The 17,013-nt window shown below is 47.1% G+C and overlaps 1 protein-coding gene across 3 annotated transcripts in view; it reads left to right on the forward strand.

The window, feature by feature from the left end:
* adkb (adenosine kinase b) overlaps positions 1 to 16,722 on the forward strand; it is a 123,759-nt gene extending 107,037 nt beyond the window's left edge. For 2 of the 3 annotated variants that reach the window (XM_076016233.1, XM_076016234.1), the window contains exons 8-11: positions 2,188 to 2,226; positions 7,468 to 7,582; positions 15,946 to 16,032; positions 16,402 to 16,722. In XM_076016233.1, coding sequence (XP_075872348.1) covers positions 2,188 to 2,226; positions 7,468 to 7,582; positions 15,946 to 16,032; positions 16,402 to 16,526 — 366 coding nt within the window. In that variant the 3' untranslated portion in view covers positions 16,527 to 16,722. The remainder of the gene's footprint in view (positions 1 to 2,187; positions 2,227 to 7,467; positions 7,583 to 15,945; positions 16,033 to 16,401) is intronic. The other variant, XM_076016235.1, reaches the window with a different exon arrangement.
* Positions 16,723 to 17,013: the final 291 nt, after the last annotated feature.

The following is a 17,013-nucleotide window of genomic DNA, read 5'->3' on the forward strand; positions in this document are numbered from 1 at the left end:
CATCCAGACAGTGGCCTCACTGTCTGCACATAATTGCATTATTTAGAATCATAGCGGCGACTCATCGGCCCCCCGTCTGGGGTCAAAAGTGGATTTGGTTGTGCCGAGCTTGTCTGCCGTGATTTGTGGCGTCGTCCTGAACTGACAGGCGACGGGTTTCTGCTGCCAGTCAGTGCGTCGCCTCGGCGGGGGTTGGTCACGTCGTGGCCTCAGGGGGCAGCCCTGTTTGAATCAATGTATCTGCTTTGAGATATTCTGATCTCTTTAATGAAAAAGATTTCTGCTCCGAAATAGCCCAAAAATAACCTGTGCTAAACTGCTTCTTTGTTGGACCGACCGCAATAAAAGGACCAACACCCTGCTGAGGGTGCTAACCCTAGCGCCACTGACCCTCTGTGACATCACAAAGAGAGGGTTTTACCGAAATGCAGCAAGCTATAGAAGTTAAGTAGGGATTTGTGTTTGTGTGTGTGTATATATGGCCAGGGGTATGAATTGACTTGATCACACAGGCGTCTGATTTACTGAGTTGCCTTTGATCGATTATAAAACTGCAGCGCGTCCACAATCCAATCGTAGTTTCTTTTCAGGGAATCTAACGGATGTTTTTAAACCAGTGGGAACCTTCGTCTCGGCCTGGAGGATCTTTTCCCAGTCACCCTGCTGCAGAGCGTCTCTCACTGCTCTGGTCTGCAGTAAGCTGCTCTAAGTGTGGCGCATCCGCTCGTTGCCGCTAAGAACCCACAGACCCAGACAAAGAAGACGAACACGACTCGGAACTTGTAAACAGCGCCGAAGAGATCGGCAGCGGCGGCGGCGCTTTCTGTCGGACGTCGACGGCATTTTCACATCAGAAGAAGAAGAAAGAGCTGCGCTGGGGGGGGGTTTCTCTCTGGAGGAGAAAAAAATATGTTTTTGCTTCACTACCGACTGCCTTTGATGAGATTTCCGCAACACGTGGAGCCATAATGCACAAGAGCGAAGAGCCAGTGGAAGTGTCCTGCACAATGGTCCAGGGTGTAGAATGTGGCCTGATTTATGATTTTTAGATTGATAAAAGCTCAATATACTGCCCATAAAAACATTAAGCAAAAGTGTATACAGTACAACATGGACAACAGTTTTTTTTATATATATATAGATATAGATATAGATATAGATATAGATATGTAAGAACATACATATAGCAAGGGTCTTGCTTCTAATTAGGTGCAAGACCACCACCATATTTCTAAGGAAGCCTGGTGTGGACAATCCAGCTCCCTGACAACGTGTTTCGTATTTATGGTGAACGCTCGCGTCCTCAAACAAAAAAAAAAGAAGGAAACGGTGGACGAGGTATCCAAGTTTGTGCGCGCAGGCCACCGTAGTTCACTGGTAAACAAGAGAGAGGGTGAGTGAAAGAGTGCTGCAATCTAAAATGTCACCACTTGATGTCACTGTTACCTCTTAGAATATACAAATATTACACACTTAAACTTGAACCAGCCCTGAACCAGAGTTTCTGAGTTTTCTGAGGAATCATCAGCAGATCGATGCACTGACAGTGTTTCTGTTGGGTGTCAGGTGACCGGACGTCCTGCTTTTGATTGGACAGTCACCATTTCCTGTTGCGTGCCACGAGATCCGACACAATGTCACAGTCACCTGTTTCCCTCGGTGACGTGGGCGACGAGGTCTCGTCTTCGCCCGCTCATAAACTAAGAACTACTGAAAGATGGAAAGAATGAAGCATCACGTGTGTGTATGTGTGTCAAGCAGCAGCGCCAGCGACGCTACATTGTATATTAATAAACAATGTCACAATGTATCACCTGCTTTGTTTCAACGGGCTTCGTGCATTCCAGCGGCGCTCGCGCGCTCCCTCAACTTGGCGGGCGGTGAGATGAGGCGGGGCGAGCCCGCAGATTAACCCGACGGATGCCGCGTGCAGCCTGTGAAATCAGGAGTTGGCAGAGCGGCAATACTCAGCTCAGGCTGCTCCGGCTCTCCTGCATCACGCTCTGCTGCCCCTTGTGGCGGGGAGGCCAGCGGCGCTTTCTCAGTTTTGAGAGTGCGATGCTCTCACTGCTTGTGCCTCAGCAATTAACCTCTCATTTATGTGTGTGTGTGTGTGTGTGTGTGTGTGTGTGTGTGTGCGTGCGTGTGCGTGTGCGTGTGCGTGTGTGTCTCCTCTCTCTCTCCTAGGAGGCGGCCACGTTTGCCAAGGAGCTGCTGGGCTTCGAGGTGAGTCTGACCGCCGATTGCACACCAAACAGATCCTGAAGGTTTTTTTTTTTCTTTTTCTTTTTTCTTTCTTCCTTCCTTTCTTTTTCTTTCTCTCCTTTTTTTCCTTTTTGCTGATAATGAAGTTCTTTTTTGGACAGTGATTGATGTGCCATTATACCATGACGACTGCCAGGTTTCCATGGCAACTGCTGCAAGGCACCAGTTGCAGCAGTTTCTTTGTTCAGCCGGCTCTCTGTTATGACGCACGCTGCACCCAACATCGCCTACAGATGTTATTTATTGAATTTTGAACAGCCTCTCGGGGCGGCGGAGGGAGTGGGGGGGGGGTTCGGAGGGGGAGGGGGGGTAGAGGAGGGGGGTGGGTATCCGGGAGCGTGGGCACGGTTTCAAGCTGCGGATGCTCCTGCCGGCTCATCAGGTTGCTGCTGAAAAAGCTCCTCATTATCTTGATGGCACTCGGGGACGAGACTGCAAGGCTCCCTCCAACGGCCTTGCTCGCCCCATGGTCACACTGTCTCTCTCTCCCTCTCTCGCTCTCTATCTGTTGCCTTTCTCTCGTCTTTCTCATTTGAATTGCAGCCACCTGTGGTTTTAAGATTGTAGAAATGAGAATTGTGCCACTTGTTAGCCCTTCAGAGTTGTGCATGGCGGTGGTTTTGATTCCGCCACCGCCACCACTTCGGCAGGAAGTGAGCGGCTTCCTCAGTGGCTCCTCCTCCTTTTCTCTCTTTCCTCAATAATTTAGCAATAATCTAAAACCCACAAACGCAAAAAATAAAATAAAATAAAAAATAGCAGATGTAATGCATGGAGCCTTTGGCCTCGGTCCCACCCACCCTTTAGCTCCGCCCACCACTTAGCCCTGCCCACCATATAACCCCAGATGGGCACAGGTAGTTTGAAGCGGCGACCCCCCCCTCCCCTCGCTCCCTCTCTCTCTCTCTCCCTCTCGCCGCCTAGACCTCGGTGCCGTGTGAATAATTGTCATCCAGAATCGCTAACGGTTGCGATCAACGTGACCGGAATGGAAATACCATCCTGATGGCAGTGACAGGTTGAAGAGAGAGGAGAGAGAGAGGAGAGAGAGGGACACACACACACAGACAGACACACACACAACAGGCAGAACGCAGGCTCTCGTCGTCGTTCCCGTTCTTTGACATTTTCCATGTCAACCTGATTTGCCAGAACACTCTGTGAAAATGCATCGGATGAATGTGATTCCTCAGTGTTAAAAAAAAAAAAAAGAGGAGGGAAAAAAGCATCAGTGCTGTTTGCTGCATGTTTCTCAGTGGCTTCTAGTATTCTGTATTTTTTTCTTCTTCTTCGTCTTTATTCCATTTTCCTCTTGTCACTCTGCCGGCAATTTAAAAGTTGCCCTCCCTCCGCTCCCCCCCCCCCCCCATCTCTCCCCCTCTCCCTCCCTCCCTCACCGTGCTGAAGATACACGCTGTCAAGTCATTAAAATTTCAAAATATACGTGGGCAGTATTGGAAAGCTCCTAAAAACCACAGAATGTTTAAAGGAAGAACTCGCTGTGACTCTGGCAGAGCTGCGTGATTAGAGGGAAATCAGGTCCAGGCCGCTGCAGCTGAAAATCAATTGGATTTGTGACGGCGAGCTTTGTTTCCGAGGCGGCGCGAGTGAGAATTTCAAGAACCACGAACAGCAATCAAAAATGGCGAGCTTTAAGATTTATTCCTGAGCTCAAGAATGAAAGGAAAATGTTGCGTGACCTGCAGCGACATCCTCGACGGCTCTCTTAACGGGTTGGTCACATAAAAAAAACCCAATTAAACCAATCCAAAACCAAATGTAGGCGGTTTTCCCAAATTGCATACTTCAAAACTAAAAATATTGTGAGGGCACGAGAGTGCAACAAGCTTTCACACTGTTAGATGTGCAAAAGTATGTCAGCGACGCACATAATTGGTACAAACAAAAATATATTTATAGAATGTTGCTATTCCCATACAATTACTTACTGTGAGACTAAATGGAAACTTAACCGCTGTAGCCACAAGTGTGACGGCTAGCTTGTGTTAGCTCTTGTGCTAGCGCCGCTGCTCACGACTTCTGCCACGCCACAAAGTCCTTTGTTGCCATTTCCACACTAAATTGTTGTGCCAATTATGTGCGTCGCTGGCATACTTATATATATATATATATATATATATATATATACATATATACATACATAATGTACGTTGGCCCTTTAATATTTTAGTTTTTTTGAAAACGGAGAAAATGCACAAGATGTTAACTGGAGACATGAAACTTTTTTTTTTTTTTTTTGATTTTTATGCTAAATTTCAAAACTTTGCTTAAAATTCACTGGACATTTTGTTTGAAATTTGGTTAAAATTTGAATCAGCACATCTTAAAGAGAGGCATTCAAACACTACATTGTCTTAGCGTTTGATTCCTGCAGGACAAAACATCGGCTGCATTGACGGCGTTAAAAAAAATCGAGCCTGTTAGCCTCTGAACGAGGCAGATCAAATGCAGTGTGTGACGATGTTTTCCCGTGAACCGACTCAAGTCAGATCAAACAGATCCTTGTCACCATCGTCCGGCAGTAAATCAACGCCGTCGCAAAGACACGACGGCTGTGATCAAATGACAGAAAGACAGTTGGATCAAATCAAAATCCTTCCCAGCGGGGGAAGGGAGGGGAGCAGCAGCAGTGGCGTCAACGTTTGCGCCCGGTCCCTGTGTTGCATTATGGGTCGACGTGCAGCTGCAGTGTAACGTAAACACGACAAGACTGGCTAGCTCCTAAAAACGCACAGTCTGTTTCCCCTTCTAGACGCTCTGAAGAAGTGTTTGCATCGCCGCCCTAATTGAATCCATCCCTGGCCGCCTTCCCCAAACAGCCTGCAGGGGAGACCATCACTTTCTCACTGGGGGGGGAGGGGGCGGGGGCAGCGGGCAAGAGAGAGAGAAAAAAAACAAAACACATCAGCGATGGTGTGAATATTGCCGTTTCCCACATTATTTCTTTTCCTAGGAATTCTAACTTTTCAACAGCTTTTTTGATTGGTTTTTGTTGTGTTCTGGTTGTATTTACCCTCTTTACCAACTTGTCCTGTTGCTTTTTTCTTTCTTTGAGCAGCCATGTGTGTGTCTTGCTCCTCCTGCTTCAAACCCAGTTTATGGAAACACATATATGTGTATATATGTGTATACATATATATATATATATGCGTGCATAAATATTTATTTATGCATGTATTTATTTATGTATTTATTTATTTATTTATTTAATATATAATTTAATATAATATATAATATATAAATCCCTTGTGATGAATAAATTTGGTAAAGTTTTTCTTTTCCTGATGTGTGTATGCTTTTGCTGACTATATATATATATATATATATATATATATATATGTATGCACGCATATTATATAAGGACTAATGTCTCCCCTGAACATAAAAGCAGAGGGTGACAACATTCCGAAGCGCCTTGCGGTTTTTTTTAGCAGCCATCGTCTGGAGAAGTGCTTGTGGTTACATCAAGTCGTGGTGACAAATTGCCCCCCCCTCCTCCCTTTCCCTCCACTCCTCCTCCCCCTCCTCCTCCTCTCCGCCCATCGGCTGCTAACAGCCACTATATTAACCTCACCATTAGCACTTACTTAGAGTGTTAGAGGCATGTTTTCCTCCCGGCGGGCCCGGCGGTCCTCGGCGGAGCTCTCAGGGCTGATTAAAGGACATTTGGGAAGCAGTTTAGAGGTGTAAAAAGACTCATTGGTGAGTGGAGCGAGTCGGCGCGGGGCCGCTGATACCGCAGCCTATCTCTGATTACTCCCGCCGCCGCCACCCCCGCCACGGTGTTTGCACCCCACCCCACCCCACCTCCCGACCCAACTCTGAAAGGCGCTCCGGCAGTGGCTTCGATTCGGATGCTGGAGGCGTCGCCGACCCCTCGGTGCTCTGCCTCCTCAGCCGCCTGGAACTCTGGGGCGGGAGCGAGAGAGAGAGAGAGAGTCTACCGCCCGCCCGCCCCACTGCGAGGCAGCGATAAAGACATTCCACCTGCTCATAGTACATCATGATGAGTTAATAATAAAGCAGCACTGACAGGTGTGGGCTTTTTTCCCCCTCCTTTTTTATCCTCTCATGATCAAAGGCAAAGCACTGGGGAGAGTTCAGTCGTCTCCAGGCGAGAAGATCCAGTCTGGGCAGATGCTGTGTGCGGCGAGATGGCCTGTTTCAGATGGAGGGGGTGGGAGGAGGGGGCGGAGAGAGAGAGAGGGAGTCGGGGGGGTGGGGTGGGGGGTTGTGCAGGAGGCGTTACACCTCTCAGCTGGCGATAGAAACGTGTCTTTATGTGACGTCCTCTCCATCTCACTTATTTTACAGGCCGTCCTGTAAACACACGGGGAACATCATCATCATCATCATCATCATCATCATCATCGAGCGGCTCTATTGATTTAGTCATGAAGCTCTTTCAAAGCCCTTCTGGCGGCTTTATTATCGCTCCATCTCCCAGCAAGGACCAGTGGGCGGCGAGGGGGTGGGTGGGTGGGGGGGGGGAATCAGGTCCCTCTCAGTCACTCTTGTAAGTGTTTGATTAAAGATCTCATGTTGGAGCCGTTTTCAGATTATTAATTTTCTTCTTGTGCAGCAGCAGCAGCAGCAGCAGCAGCCAGGCATTATTAATAATTATCAGAACGACCTCTCTGCACCTGGAGGGGGCGCTGTTTAGCCCTCCGTTTGCAGCCTCCTCCTCAAACTGACCAATGATTGGACCTCCCACGAGGTGGTTTCAGGGGGTGGAGCCACCACCTGGCGAGGGTGGGGAAGGTGTGGTCACTAAACTCGGGAGAGTTGTTGATTCCCCATGTGATGTCACAAAGGGCTGGCTTTCGGGGGCCTATTGATTTCGCACATGCTCTCTAAAACACGGAGAAAGCGGAGCAAAGTGCAGAACGCAAACCTCTTGTTGTTCTGCCGAGTTTGGCAGGATGGAGGCGCTGCTCACCGGCAGCAAATGTTGTCGTGCTGCTGTTTCGCAGAAAACGGGCCCAAAACAACTCACACTGAAATGTACGACGGTAAACTTTGACAGTGGATCAGTGACCACATCACAAGCCTTTGCGCCACCCTATTCTGAACTACTAGGTCGGTCGTACTGCTAGATTTGGTTACCGGTCCGATATATCAGGTAAATACGCTCTGCAGCCTTTTCGCTGACGCTCACCCGGCGCTCTGCTGTCTTCACAGAGCGACGACATCGGCGAGATCGCCAGGAAGGCTCAAAACCTCCCGAAGGAAAACGCAAAGAGGCAGCGAGTGGTGGTCTTCACCCAGGGCAAGGATGACACCGTGGCAACCGTTGGTAGGCCCTCTTTTCGCTTTTCACTTTTTGTTTTGTTTTGTTCTTATTCCCGTACTTCTGCAAATAAAAAAAGGCTCAGCACTTGAAGCAGCACTCCAAGCGTTCCCAACTTTGGCCCCTCTCGGGTGCCTTCGCCCTCGGCCCCTCAGCCTCACATCTTCTTAAGAGGGCAGGACGCAGCCTTTAAATAGACGGCGCTTGGCCGACTGAGGAGAGCCAAATGCTATCAGTAAATTTCTTTGAAGTCAACCTGCAAAATATTGACACCAGATGTTATGAAAAAAAAAAGAGAGAGGGGAGAGAACGCTCGCGCTACGTTCTGTCATTTTCGAGGAGGCACAAAAGAAATGTGGGGGATGCAGAGAGCCGGAATTGATTTGTGAAGTACTTCTAACTTCGTCTTGGACGCACTCCAGGCCAGACCTCTGCAATTTTTAATGCTTTGGCTCTCACATCCTGCCCTTTTTTTCTTTTTCTTTTTTTTTAACGTCCTCCTACTTCTTTTCAAAATGCTGGCAAAGCGACCTTGAGGAGGCCTGTTGACGACGCTGTTCCACAAATCAATTGGAGATTCCTTTGATTCAGGACGCACTTGTTAGTTTGGGCTTTAAAGGGCACAGCCAGTCCTCATAACTTAGCTGAGGTCGCAGCTCCGGGCGGCACCGGCGAGAGACGATAGTTTCCAATTACCGCCGCCAGCCCTTTGCCTTTGTCTCCAGCCGCGGGGTGGCTCTCTTCTTTGCCCTTGCCGCTGCGGCTGGACGTGCACGAGCACACGTGCGCACTCGTCAGGTAAAGAGTCCCAACGTATCGCCGGGCGCTGCGGAGAGGTGCAGCTGCGGCGCAGAGCGTTAGCATCGCGTCACGGAGTGAATGTAGACGAGCACTAGCGTCAGTAAACAATTAGCAATGTCATCGAGTAAGAGTGCATAGAATCATTTTTTGTTAGAAATGGATAAAATGTATTTATGACCAACAAAATTCTGATTTTAAAAATGAATAATAATAATTATGATTTTTACACTTTCGGAAAAACACATTGTGCTCTTTGCAGAAGTAACGGTGTCACAGCGCCCCCTGCATGAAGTGTGCTAGTGTGTTATGCATTCCTTTATCCAACTTGTAGCTCACCTCCTGTCCATAATCAAGAATAAAGCAGTGAACGAACGCGAGTCGATGTTAACGATGCTAACATAGCGATACGATAGCACAGCCTGCTTAAACCGCAGGGAAACTACGTGCAGGGAGCCAGTTTGTTCTTTGAAGCATTCGGCACAAAACTACACCACCGAGCAGTGAAATTATGTTTTGTATCTCTCTTTACATTAGGATTTACTCACCACTATGCTTTTATCCACCGGCAAACTTTTACTGAACAAATATTGAACTGAAAAAAAGCAACTGATTTTGCCGTTGAGTATATGCAAATGTTTCCGTTGTTGTGTGAAATGAAAATGTTTTCCCGATGCAGATCTAGTCACCGGGTCGCATGAACGCCTGTATCAGTTACGCCTTTGCAGTATTTATGACAGCGTGCCAAATTGGGGTTATTGGTACTGGAGGAGGATAATGAGGTGAATAATACAGCGGAGAAAATTTGGCCAGTTCATCTGGTTTCTTTAACTATTTATTAGGTGCGGACTCCTTTTACATGCTCTTCTGGTTCTGGCTACTGTTCCTTCCTCGCCTCCCTGCATCCTGGGCCAAGTCAAGTGTTAGTCACTTGCTTAAACGCGGTTAAAGCTAAAATAATGTTCAGTGTGTGTTGGGGTTTTTGTTTTTGTTTGGTTTGGTTTTTTTCCCGCCACAAAACCACCAAATCATTCATTAGTCATTAGCGCGACATCTCGACAAGCTCGTGCAGGCGTAAAACGGTGCGTCGTAAATCCAGCAGCCAAGTGCAGCGAAGCCACATTCATCCGTCTATTGACACTGTCTAACTCTCGGAAGCCTGTTTTTCAAGAAACAATTTGATGAGACGGGAGGGGGAGGGGAATAAAATAAAAAAGGAAGAACACCAAAAGTATTTCAGAATGGATCTGTTGTGTTGTGTGATGGATGATTCCGGCGCCACTTCTCACGTCGCTCCTTCCCTCTGTGAACTTTATATAAATGACACCATGAATGGCGGCAGGATGAAAGACAATGTGTTTCAGATTTCATCTACAAAATTAAAAGATCTCCCATCGGCCCACAGGCGGCGCTCTAATAAACTTGATCTCTCACTTTGTCTGCAATTTGTCCCCCTGACAGGATTTGATGCTTTTCCAGTCTCTGCGTGTCATGTTAAACCATTTTAAAGTGATTAAGGGAGGAAGAATTCCTTCCCCCGTGGAATCACTCTCCCGAAAAAAAGAGACGTCAATTTGTTATTGTTCTACCACCCCCCCCCTCCCCCTCTCCCCTGCCAACCTCCCCTTTCCCGCCCTTCATTTTGCTGCCTTTCATCACACCAGTGCTTCAAACGTATCTTTTAAGAACAGGAGCAGGCGGGGTGGGGAGGGTGGATTTTATTTAGCCGCCACTGTCGCTGCACCATAGTTTTTTTTCCCTCGTTGTCGCCATTAAAGCAGTAATCAAGACGACTGCGGCGCGAGGCCTCGACGGCGGGGAGGTCTAATAAAAGGACCATTCAGCTGCTGAGGAATGACTGACTGACTGACTGACTGACTGACTGACTAGCTCACTGACTGACTGACTGACTGAGGCCCTGTCCACACGGGAACGTTGCTGTTTTTTTTCTTTCCCGGGGTCGAAAAAAGTTGCGTCCACACGCTGGCAGATGGAAACGGAACGGTGGGTGAAAACGATGTAATGCGTACGTACGCCACACCGAAAGGTGGCGCTGTTCACAGACGCTGACACAGCCACCGGACCCACGATTTAGAAAGAGGGCGTTTCCGCTACACACGAAACACACAGAAAACAAAAATGGCGAGTAGCTTGAAAAAAAGTGAGTCTGAGGTTGTGTAGTAATATTGCCAACAAATCTTGAAGCGCCTGCGATACAAAGGCAACTCCGCTCGCCGCTATCGTTGTTGTTTGTGCCGCTGCATGCCGTGTTTTTTACGGTCACATGACAGTGACGGTGCGATGACGTCATCGTTTTACAAGGAAAAGCCGTTTTCACCGTCCAGACGGCAACCATGTGAAAACGGGGAAACAGCGTTGTCAGATTTTCCCACTCTGGGACCGTTGTCAAAAAATACCGTTTCGCGGACCCAAAACGCCGTTGCCGTATGGACGAAACATCGCAATGGTTAAATAATTTACCGTTTCCACCAAAAAACGTTCCCGTGTGGACAGGACCGACTGAGTAGCTCACTGACTGATTGACTGATTGACTGATTGACTGACTGAGTAGCTCACTGACTGAGTGACAGACTGACTGACTGACTGACGGACTGACTGACTGGCTGGTTAACTGAGGCCCTGTTTGCACTTGGTCATTTTATGCGTTTTTCGTATTCCGATCAGCAAAAAACACACGAAGTAACCAAGTGCAAACAGTCCAAATCCGTTTTGTCATCCGAATACCAAAACCACCTCGGGAAGTGGTTTTGGTATTCGCATCGCATAAAAACGCATTCGTCACGGACGTGTGAACAGAATGCGGGGGTGTAATGCGATCACAAATGGCACGCTCCAGACGCATGTTAATGCTACGTGCGAACAGATGCTTCGAGATCCGTTCTCGTGATCCAATCCCCCAAAACAGTTACAAGTGACCAAGTGCAAACAGGGCCTGACTGACTGACTGACTAATTCACTGACTGACGGGCTGAGCTGGCACATTTTGACTTTGATAAAAAAAAACAAAAAAAACATGCATTTACGTCACCATGAGTTGAAAGTGGAGTTACGGACAACGATGCTGCTTGTCTCACCAGAAACGCATTTTTCCTTTCGTGTTTTCCTGTCGTTATTTTGTCCGTAAAGTTGGAGGAGCAGTTTTGAAAATGTTGCCGAGTCACCCGGACATCCGCCGTCGGGAAGGAGAAGCAGGATGTTTGTGGTTCAGCTGCGTCACCGTAGACTAAATTAATTAGCGTTGTGCACCGTGACCAACCCCGCCCCTCACCCCCCCGCCTCCACCCAGCCCCTCACCCCCCCACGCTGGCATCTCACGCTCAAGTGTTTTCTTTCATGTCTCCCTGAGAGGATATTGACTGGCGATGATCTTTTTTGCCTGTGGTTACAGTAATTACAGGCATATGTACCCCCCCCTCCCCCCTTCCCCATCACCCACCTCAACTCCAACTCTCCCCCCCCCCCCCTCCTCCTTCTTCCTCTTCTTCTTCTCCTCCCCTCCAACCAAATTGTGAACAAAGATGTGGCTTACGATAGGAAAAACAGATTGAATGTCAACTCGCTCGCTAACCTGTCGCGCTTGCCAAGAAAGCGGTAACGTTGTTTTTTTTTGGTTTTGTGTTTTTTTTCCCTCGGCAGCTTGGCAGCGACACGGAAGGGAAACGTTCCAGGGAGAGCAAGAGACAGAGAGACAGAGGTAGAGGCAAAGAGCGACAAAGAGAGAGAGTTGTTCTCCCAGAAGTTTCTGACGTGAGGTGAAGAGGTGGTGCGCCCCACCTACACCCGCCGCCCCCCATCTCCCTCACCCCTCCGTAAGCACGGCAGGTTCAGGCCTCTTCGCTAAAACGTCCCCGTGGCCGCGCTAATTGTTTTAACCGTGCGGATAACGCGCCGCGACAGGGAGAAAATTAAATATTAATATTAGCCACCTGCCAAACATTTGATCTACCTGCTTCCCGTCAGAGCGACATGAGTGAGTGCACCAGCAGTAAAAGCAGCGGCGGCGACGGCGGCAGCAACAGGAGCAGCGGCGGCGGCTTGGGAATGAAATGCAGAATCGTTCCAAAGTGGGAATGGCGCCCTGTTCCCGCTCATTTTCCAACGAAGCCGAGGTTGTGTTGTTGTTATTGTAAAGTGCAGCGGGCAGGCGTGCAGCTCGGCTCGCTAGAACAGCAGCAGCAGTGACAGCAGCAGTAGCAGCAGCAGTAAAAGCAGCGGCATGTTGCACTGTGAAGCTGCTATTGTCTGAAGAGAATGGCCAATAATTAAATGGCTTTAATTGATACTGGTTTCAAAGAGACGCCCGTTGAAAGAATGTCTGGAGTTTATTCGCCGCCGTTTGAGAGTCGTAATGAGGGAATTATGAAAGTAAATTTGCAGAAAAGCACAATTGCAGCATCTTTTTTTCCTTCTTGTTCCTTGTCTTTTTGTGCTGCTCCTTTTCTTCTCACTTCGTCTCTCCCTTCACTGTCGGTTACCTTTTCCACTGTGTCTGCTTTCTCACTCCCACGTACTTGACGCCGATCTGCTTCTTCACTCCTCTGTTTTTTTTTTAATCAACCAAAATAAAAAATATGTTGGTGTTTAACCGCAGTTTGAAATACTACAGCTGGGGTTTTATTGATTGAAAATAATGCCGGGAATCTCGTCTTGTGCTGACAGGTGGACTGACCTCGGCTCCACAGTAGCATTTAGCAACACAGAATACTTTTCCAGGCTTCCACCCTTTGTGTAAATTGCATCTCCTGCCAGCTGGATCCGTTTCTGACAGTTGGGAGGGAAAAGAAAGAGAGAGATGGGGGGGGGAGGGGGTTGGAGCGTAACCTGTGTAAACTTGTCCGTCAAGTTTAATAATTAGCATTAATGAGGTGATGTGAACTTCCCCGCGGCCGCAAAGAACAGAATCCTGGCTGCGGTGTCAGGGGGGAAGGGAAATGTTAGACTGTCTGCTTTTGTCGGGCGGTTCTGGCCGCCAGTAGTAGCGTCTGGGTGCCAACGTTTAACTGAAACTTTCAGAGATGTCAAGGAGTTTGTCTCTGCTGAGGCAAAATCTTGGATGTCTGTTTAAAAAGAAAAACTGTGTGTAATATGCATAAAATTGTCTCATTCAGAAACAAGACAGAAGATCTCCATGCTAACCTTGTTAGCAAACTTTTGTGGCCCCACCTGGTCACTGCGGTCACTAAGTTTTTAACCCAACTTGAGCTGAAGTTGCTTTTCTATGTCTAATGTCTGTTTTACCTTTAAAGCCGTGTCAGAAGAAGAAAGAGAAACTGCAGATTTGGCACATCACAACCCACGTTGAAATTAGCGCGCCGCACTTTGCGAAAGACAGCTCTTTTTTCGTGCAACTTCAACTCATTTGCTTGTCTTTTTGTTTTTCTGATGTCAAAGCTATGACTGAAATTGAGGGTCTGGGTTTGACTGCCCCCACAATGAAAATGACTAAAAGCAAAGACAAAAGTTTCTTGCAACAAATTACCCGACAGAAAATTTCTGAAGCGATGTGACGGCTGCTCTGATTGGAGCAACCCTGCTGCGACCACCATAAACATGTTTACACAGCTATTATATTTCTTTTGTTTAATCAACAGTCAGACGTGTGCTGAGAAAAGTGCACGAGCCAGCCAGGTCCCCCCCCCTCCTCTTACTGTGTAATAATGATACCTGATGAGCTGTAATTTATTGTAAGCACATTTGCCATTGTGGCTAATCGTTTTCAAGAGGGAGGTGGATTCCTGCTCTGTAGCATTAATTAAGCAAAGTCGCTACGCCGCTAATTAGCTAAAGCTAAAAGGATTCCTGCGTCGTCGTCGTGAACTATTATCGTCATCATCATTATTGTTGTTATTATTAGAGCGCTACAGCGGCTTTTCTCCCTGCTAACAACAGGCAAAAGGTGTGGAAAGGCTCAGCGGCCTGCGGCGCCAGTGACACGCGGACACTTTGTCGTGTCTTGATCTTGTGTTGTGCTGCAGGTTTGTGTATCTGAGGCACTGCGGGAGAAAAGGACGCAAACGTGTAAGAAGGCGAGAGAGACGCACATGTTCTGTGAGCCGTTTTTAGATTAGCAGGAAGCCTCATTAAAAAAAATGTTTCTTTTTTTTCATGTTGTCGGAAGGTTTCTTATGTTTTCTTTCTCAACTCCAACCTTTTTTCCATCTCTCTCCCCCTCCTTCTCCTCCTCCTACTCCTCCTCCTCCGTAGAAGATCTGTCAGCCTCCTTGTGTGCCTTTTATCCACATGTCAGTCTTTTTGTCTCCCCAACCTTCATGTCAGCTCATGTCGGCACCGCAGCTCTGGGATTGTTTGAAGACGGCGCGCATGGTTTAGATTGTTCCGGCATAAGTTGTTGATTTAATATCACTCCACACCTCCAGACCTCGTCATCTGGACGATTTTTTTGTTCCCTCTCTCTCTACGCCCATCCGTCCGTCCACCGGCCCTGCTTTAAACTTGGATGTTTCTTTGAAGTCCATGTGCTCCTGATAATTGAGGCCGTATAATCTGCGGAAGACAATAAAGGGAGCCTCGTTTTAATGGATTCCATTCTGGACTTGAAGGGGAACCTACAGGGCTTGTTTTGAATTTACCGTCGCGCTCACCTATCGCGTGAGATCCCTCGGTAATCCACTGACGTGGGATCATCTGTTGCTCCTGGAAGATTTTTAGCCAAGCCGCGCAGATGCAGATGCAGATGCAGATGCAGATGGGGCTCCAATGTGCCTTTAGCCGCTTTCCATCACAACTGACGGATTTGTTTTTATGCTGGACTGTTTGTTTGTTTGTTTGTTTGTTTGTTTGTTTTTTTAGCAAATTTGATTACAAATATTCACACTCAGATTTACACTTTACTGAAAAAAATCTTTCTAGATGTAAACATGTCCCAGAGCATGTGTGTCAACGTTAAGGTAGATGGTCCAAAATGCAAACCGTCAGAACTTTTAAAAGGTAAAGTGAGCTGTGTTAATCATAATAAACTTCCATTACACACGTGGAGATGGGACGCTGCCACTGCACACACTGGTGTTTCAACAATTACAAGAAGGTCCTCGACACTCAGTGCTCAGACCCTAATAACAGTACAGGTCTTGTGTTTTGCACGAGAAAGTCTGATCATATTCATATTTAACCCCAAGCATAGCGATTGTTGATTGGTTAGGCATTTGTTTCAAAAAATGAAATCTTTCCCTCCTGTATCAAAAGAGGATGACCTCTTCATATGCACTCCCAATAAATCAGCCTCCAGTTGTTTCTTCTCAATTAAAGTTGCATGCTGACATAAAAGGAACTTCCTCTCTTTTCCCTATCATTCTTATACTCTTATGCATGTATATATATCCATACATATATGTGTGTATGTATATTTATGTATATACGGTATATGTGTATATAGATAGATACTTATATGTCTATATCTATATATGCATATATCTACATATGTACATATCTATAGATATAGATATATACATATATGTTATTGTGTGAAATACACAAAGCAGACAAAGCAGCACTCCCTGTTAATTAAACGCCCTCCTGTGTCTCCACCACAGGTGAGAGGGTGACCATGTTCCCGGTGGTGGACATCGACCAGAACGATATCGTGGACACTAATGGAGCTGGAGACGCCTTTGTGGGAGGTACGGGGCTGGGAATTATCGTCGGCACAGCTTGACTCCTGTGTGCATTTCCAATTAACCTTTGATACCTGCAAAGTATGCAGTGTAGTAATGTCTCCGGGTTATATGAGCGTGACATTTAGCCTGCTGCTTTTTACTCTGCGTGAGCTTATCGTGGCACCGCATTAAAAGAAAGGAAGAGAGAAAGAGAGAAAAAGCCATCACTCGTTTCCTGTCGCGGCTGTGCCAGCGGCGCCGCTTCCCTTCTCTCCAGCTCTCATTAGCACATGGCTCACATTTGAAACTTGCTTCAGCTAACAACTTTTTTTTTTGAAAGCGAGGGATACTGAGGGGGGTTGACCTCGACCTTGTCGTCTCCCCCCTACCCAGGCTTCCTCTCTGCGCTGGTGCAGGAGCAAGCGTTGGAGGAGTGCATCCGCGCCGGACACTACGCTGCCAACGTCATCATCAGACGGGTGGGATGCACCTTCCCCGAGAGGCCCGACTACCACTGACGCGTCCCAGCGCCGCCAAATGTGTCTATTTCTTTCCATAAGAAACCTGTACATGTATACTCTGGGAATTAATGTTCATTTTTATTTTCATTATTCTTTTTTTTTTTTACTGTAAAAAATAATTCAATATTGTACTTTAATTTTTATCAAGGTTCAATAAAGAAAAACTCACATTTTAATACAATTCAAACAACATGTTAGCCAGAGAGGTGATTTGTTCACATCATTTGTAGAGACAGCAGCTGGAGATCATTGAGAATGTGGCGTTGCGACATGAGGCACTACAAATAAGGCAAAACTTTAAGGTTGCTGTGTTACTCCGGATCTGTTATTATTATCATTATTATAAATTTTGGTGCCAAGCTCTAAATCCATCTATTTTCTTTACTCCAGAAAGCGCTTTACAGAAATGTCCACCCTTTGTGATGTCACAAAAAGGCACTAATTCCTCTCCCACATTAGTGGCCATGCCCCCTAAGCCAGGAGT

The sequence above is a fragment of the Nelusetta ayraudi genome, unplaced genomic scaffold, assembly GCF_046127955.1.
Source record: "Nelusetta ayraudi isolate G7.1 ecotype Tasmania unplaced genomic scaffold, CSIRO-AGI_Nayr_v1 ptg000220l, whole genome shotgun sequence".
Taxonomy (NCBI): Eukaryota; Metazoa; Chordata; class Actinopteri; order Tetraodontiformes; family Monacanthidae; genus Nelusetta; species Nelusetta ayraudi.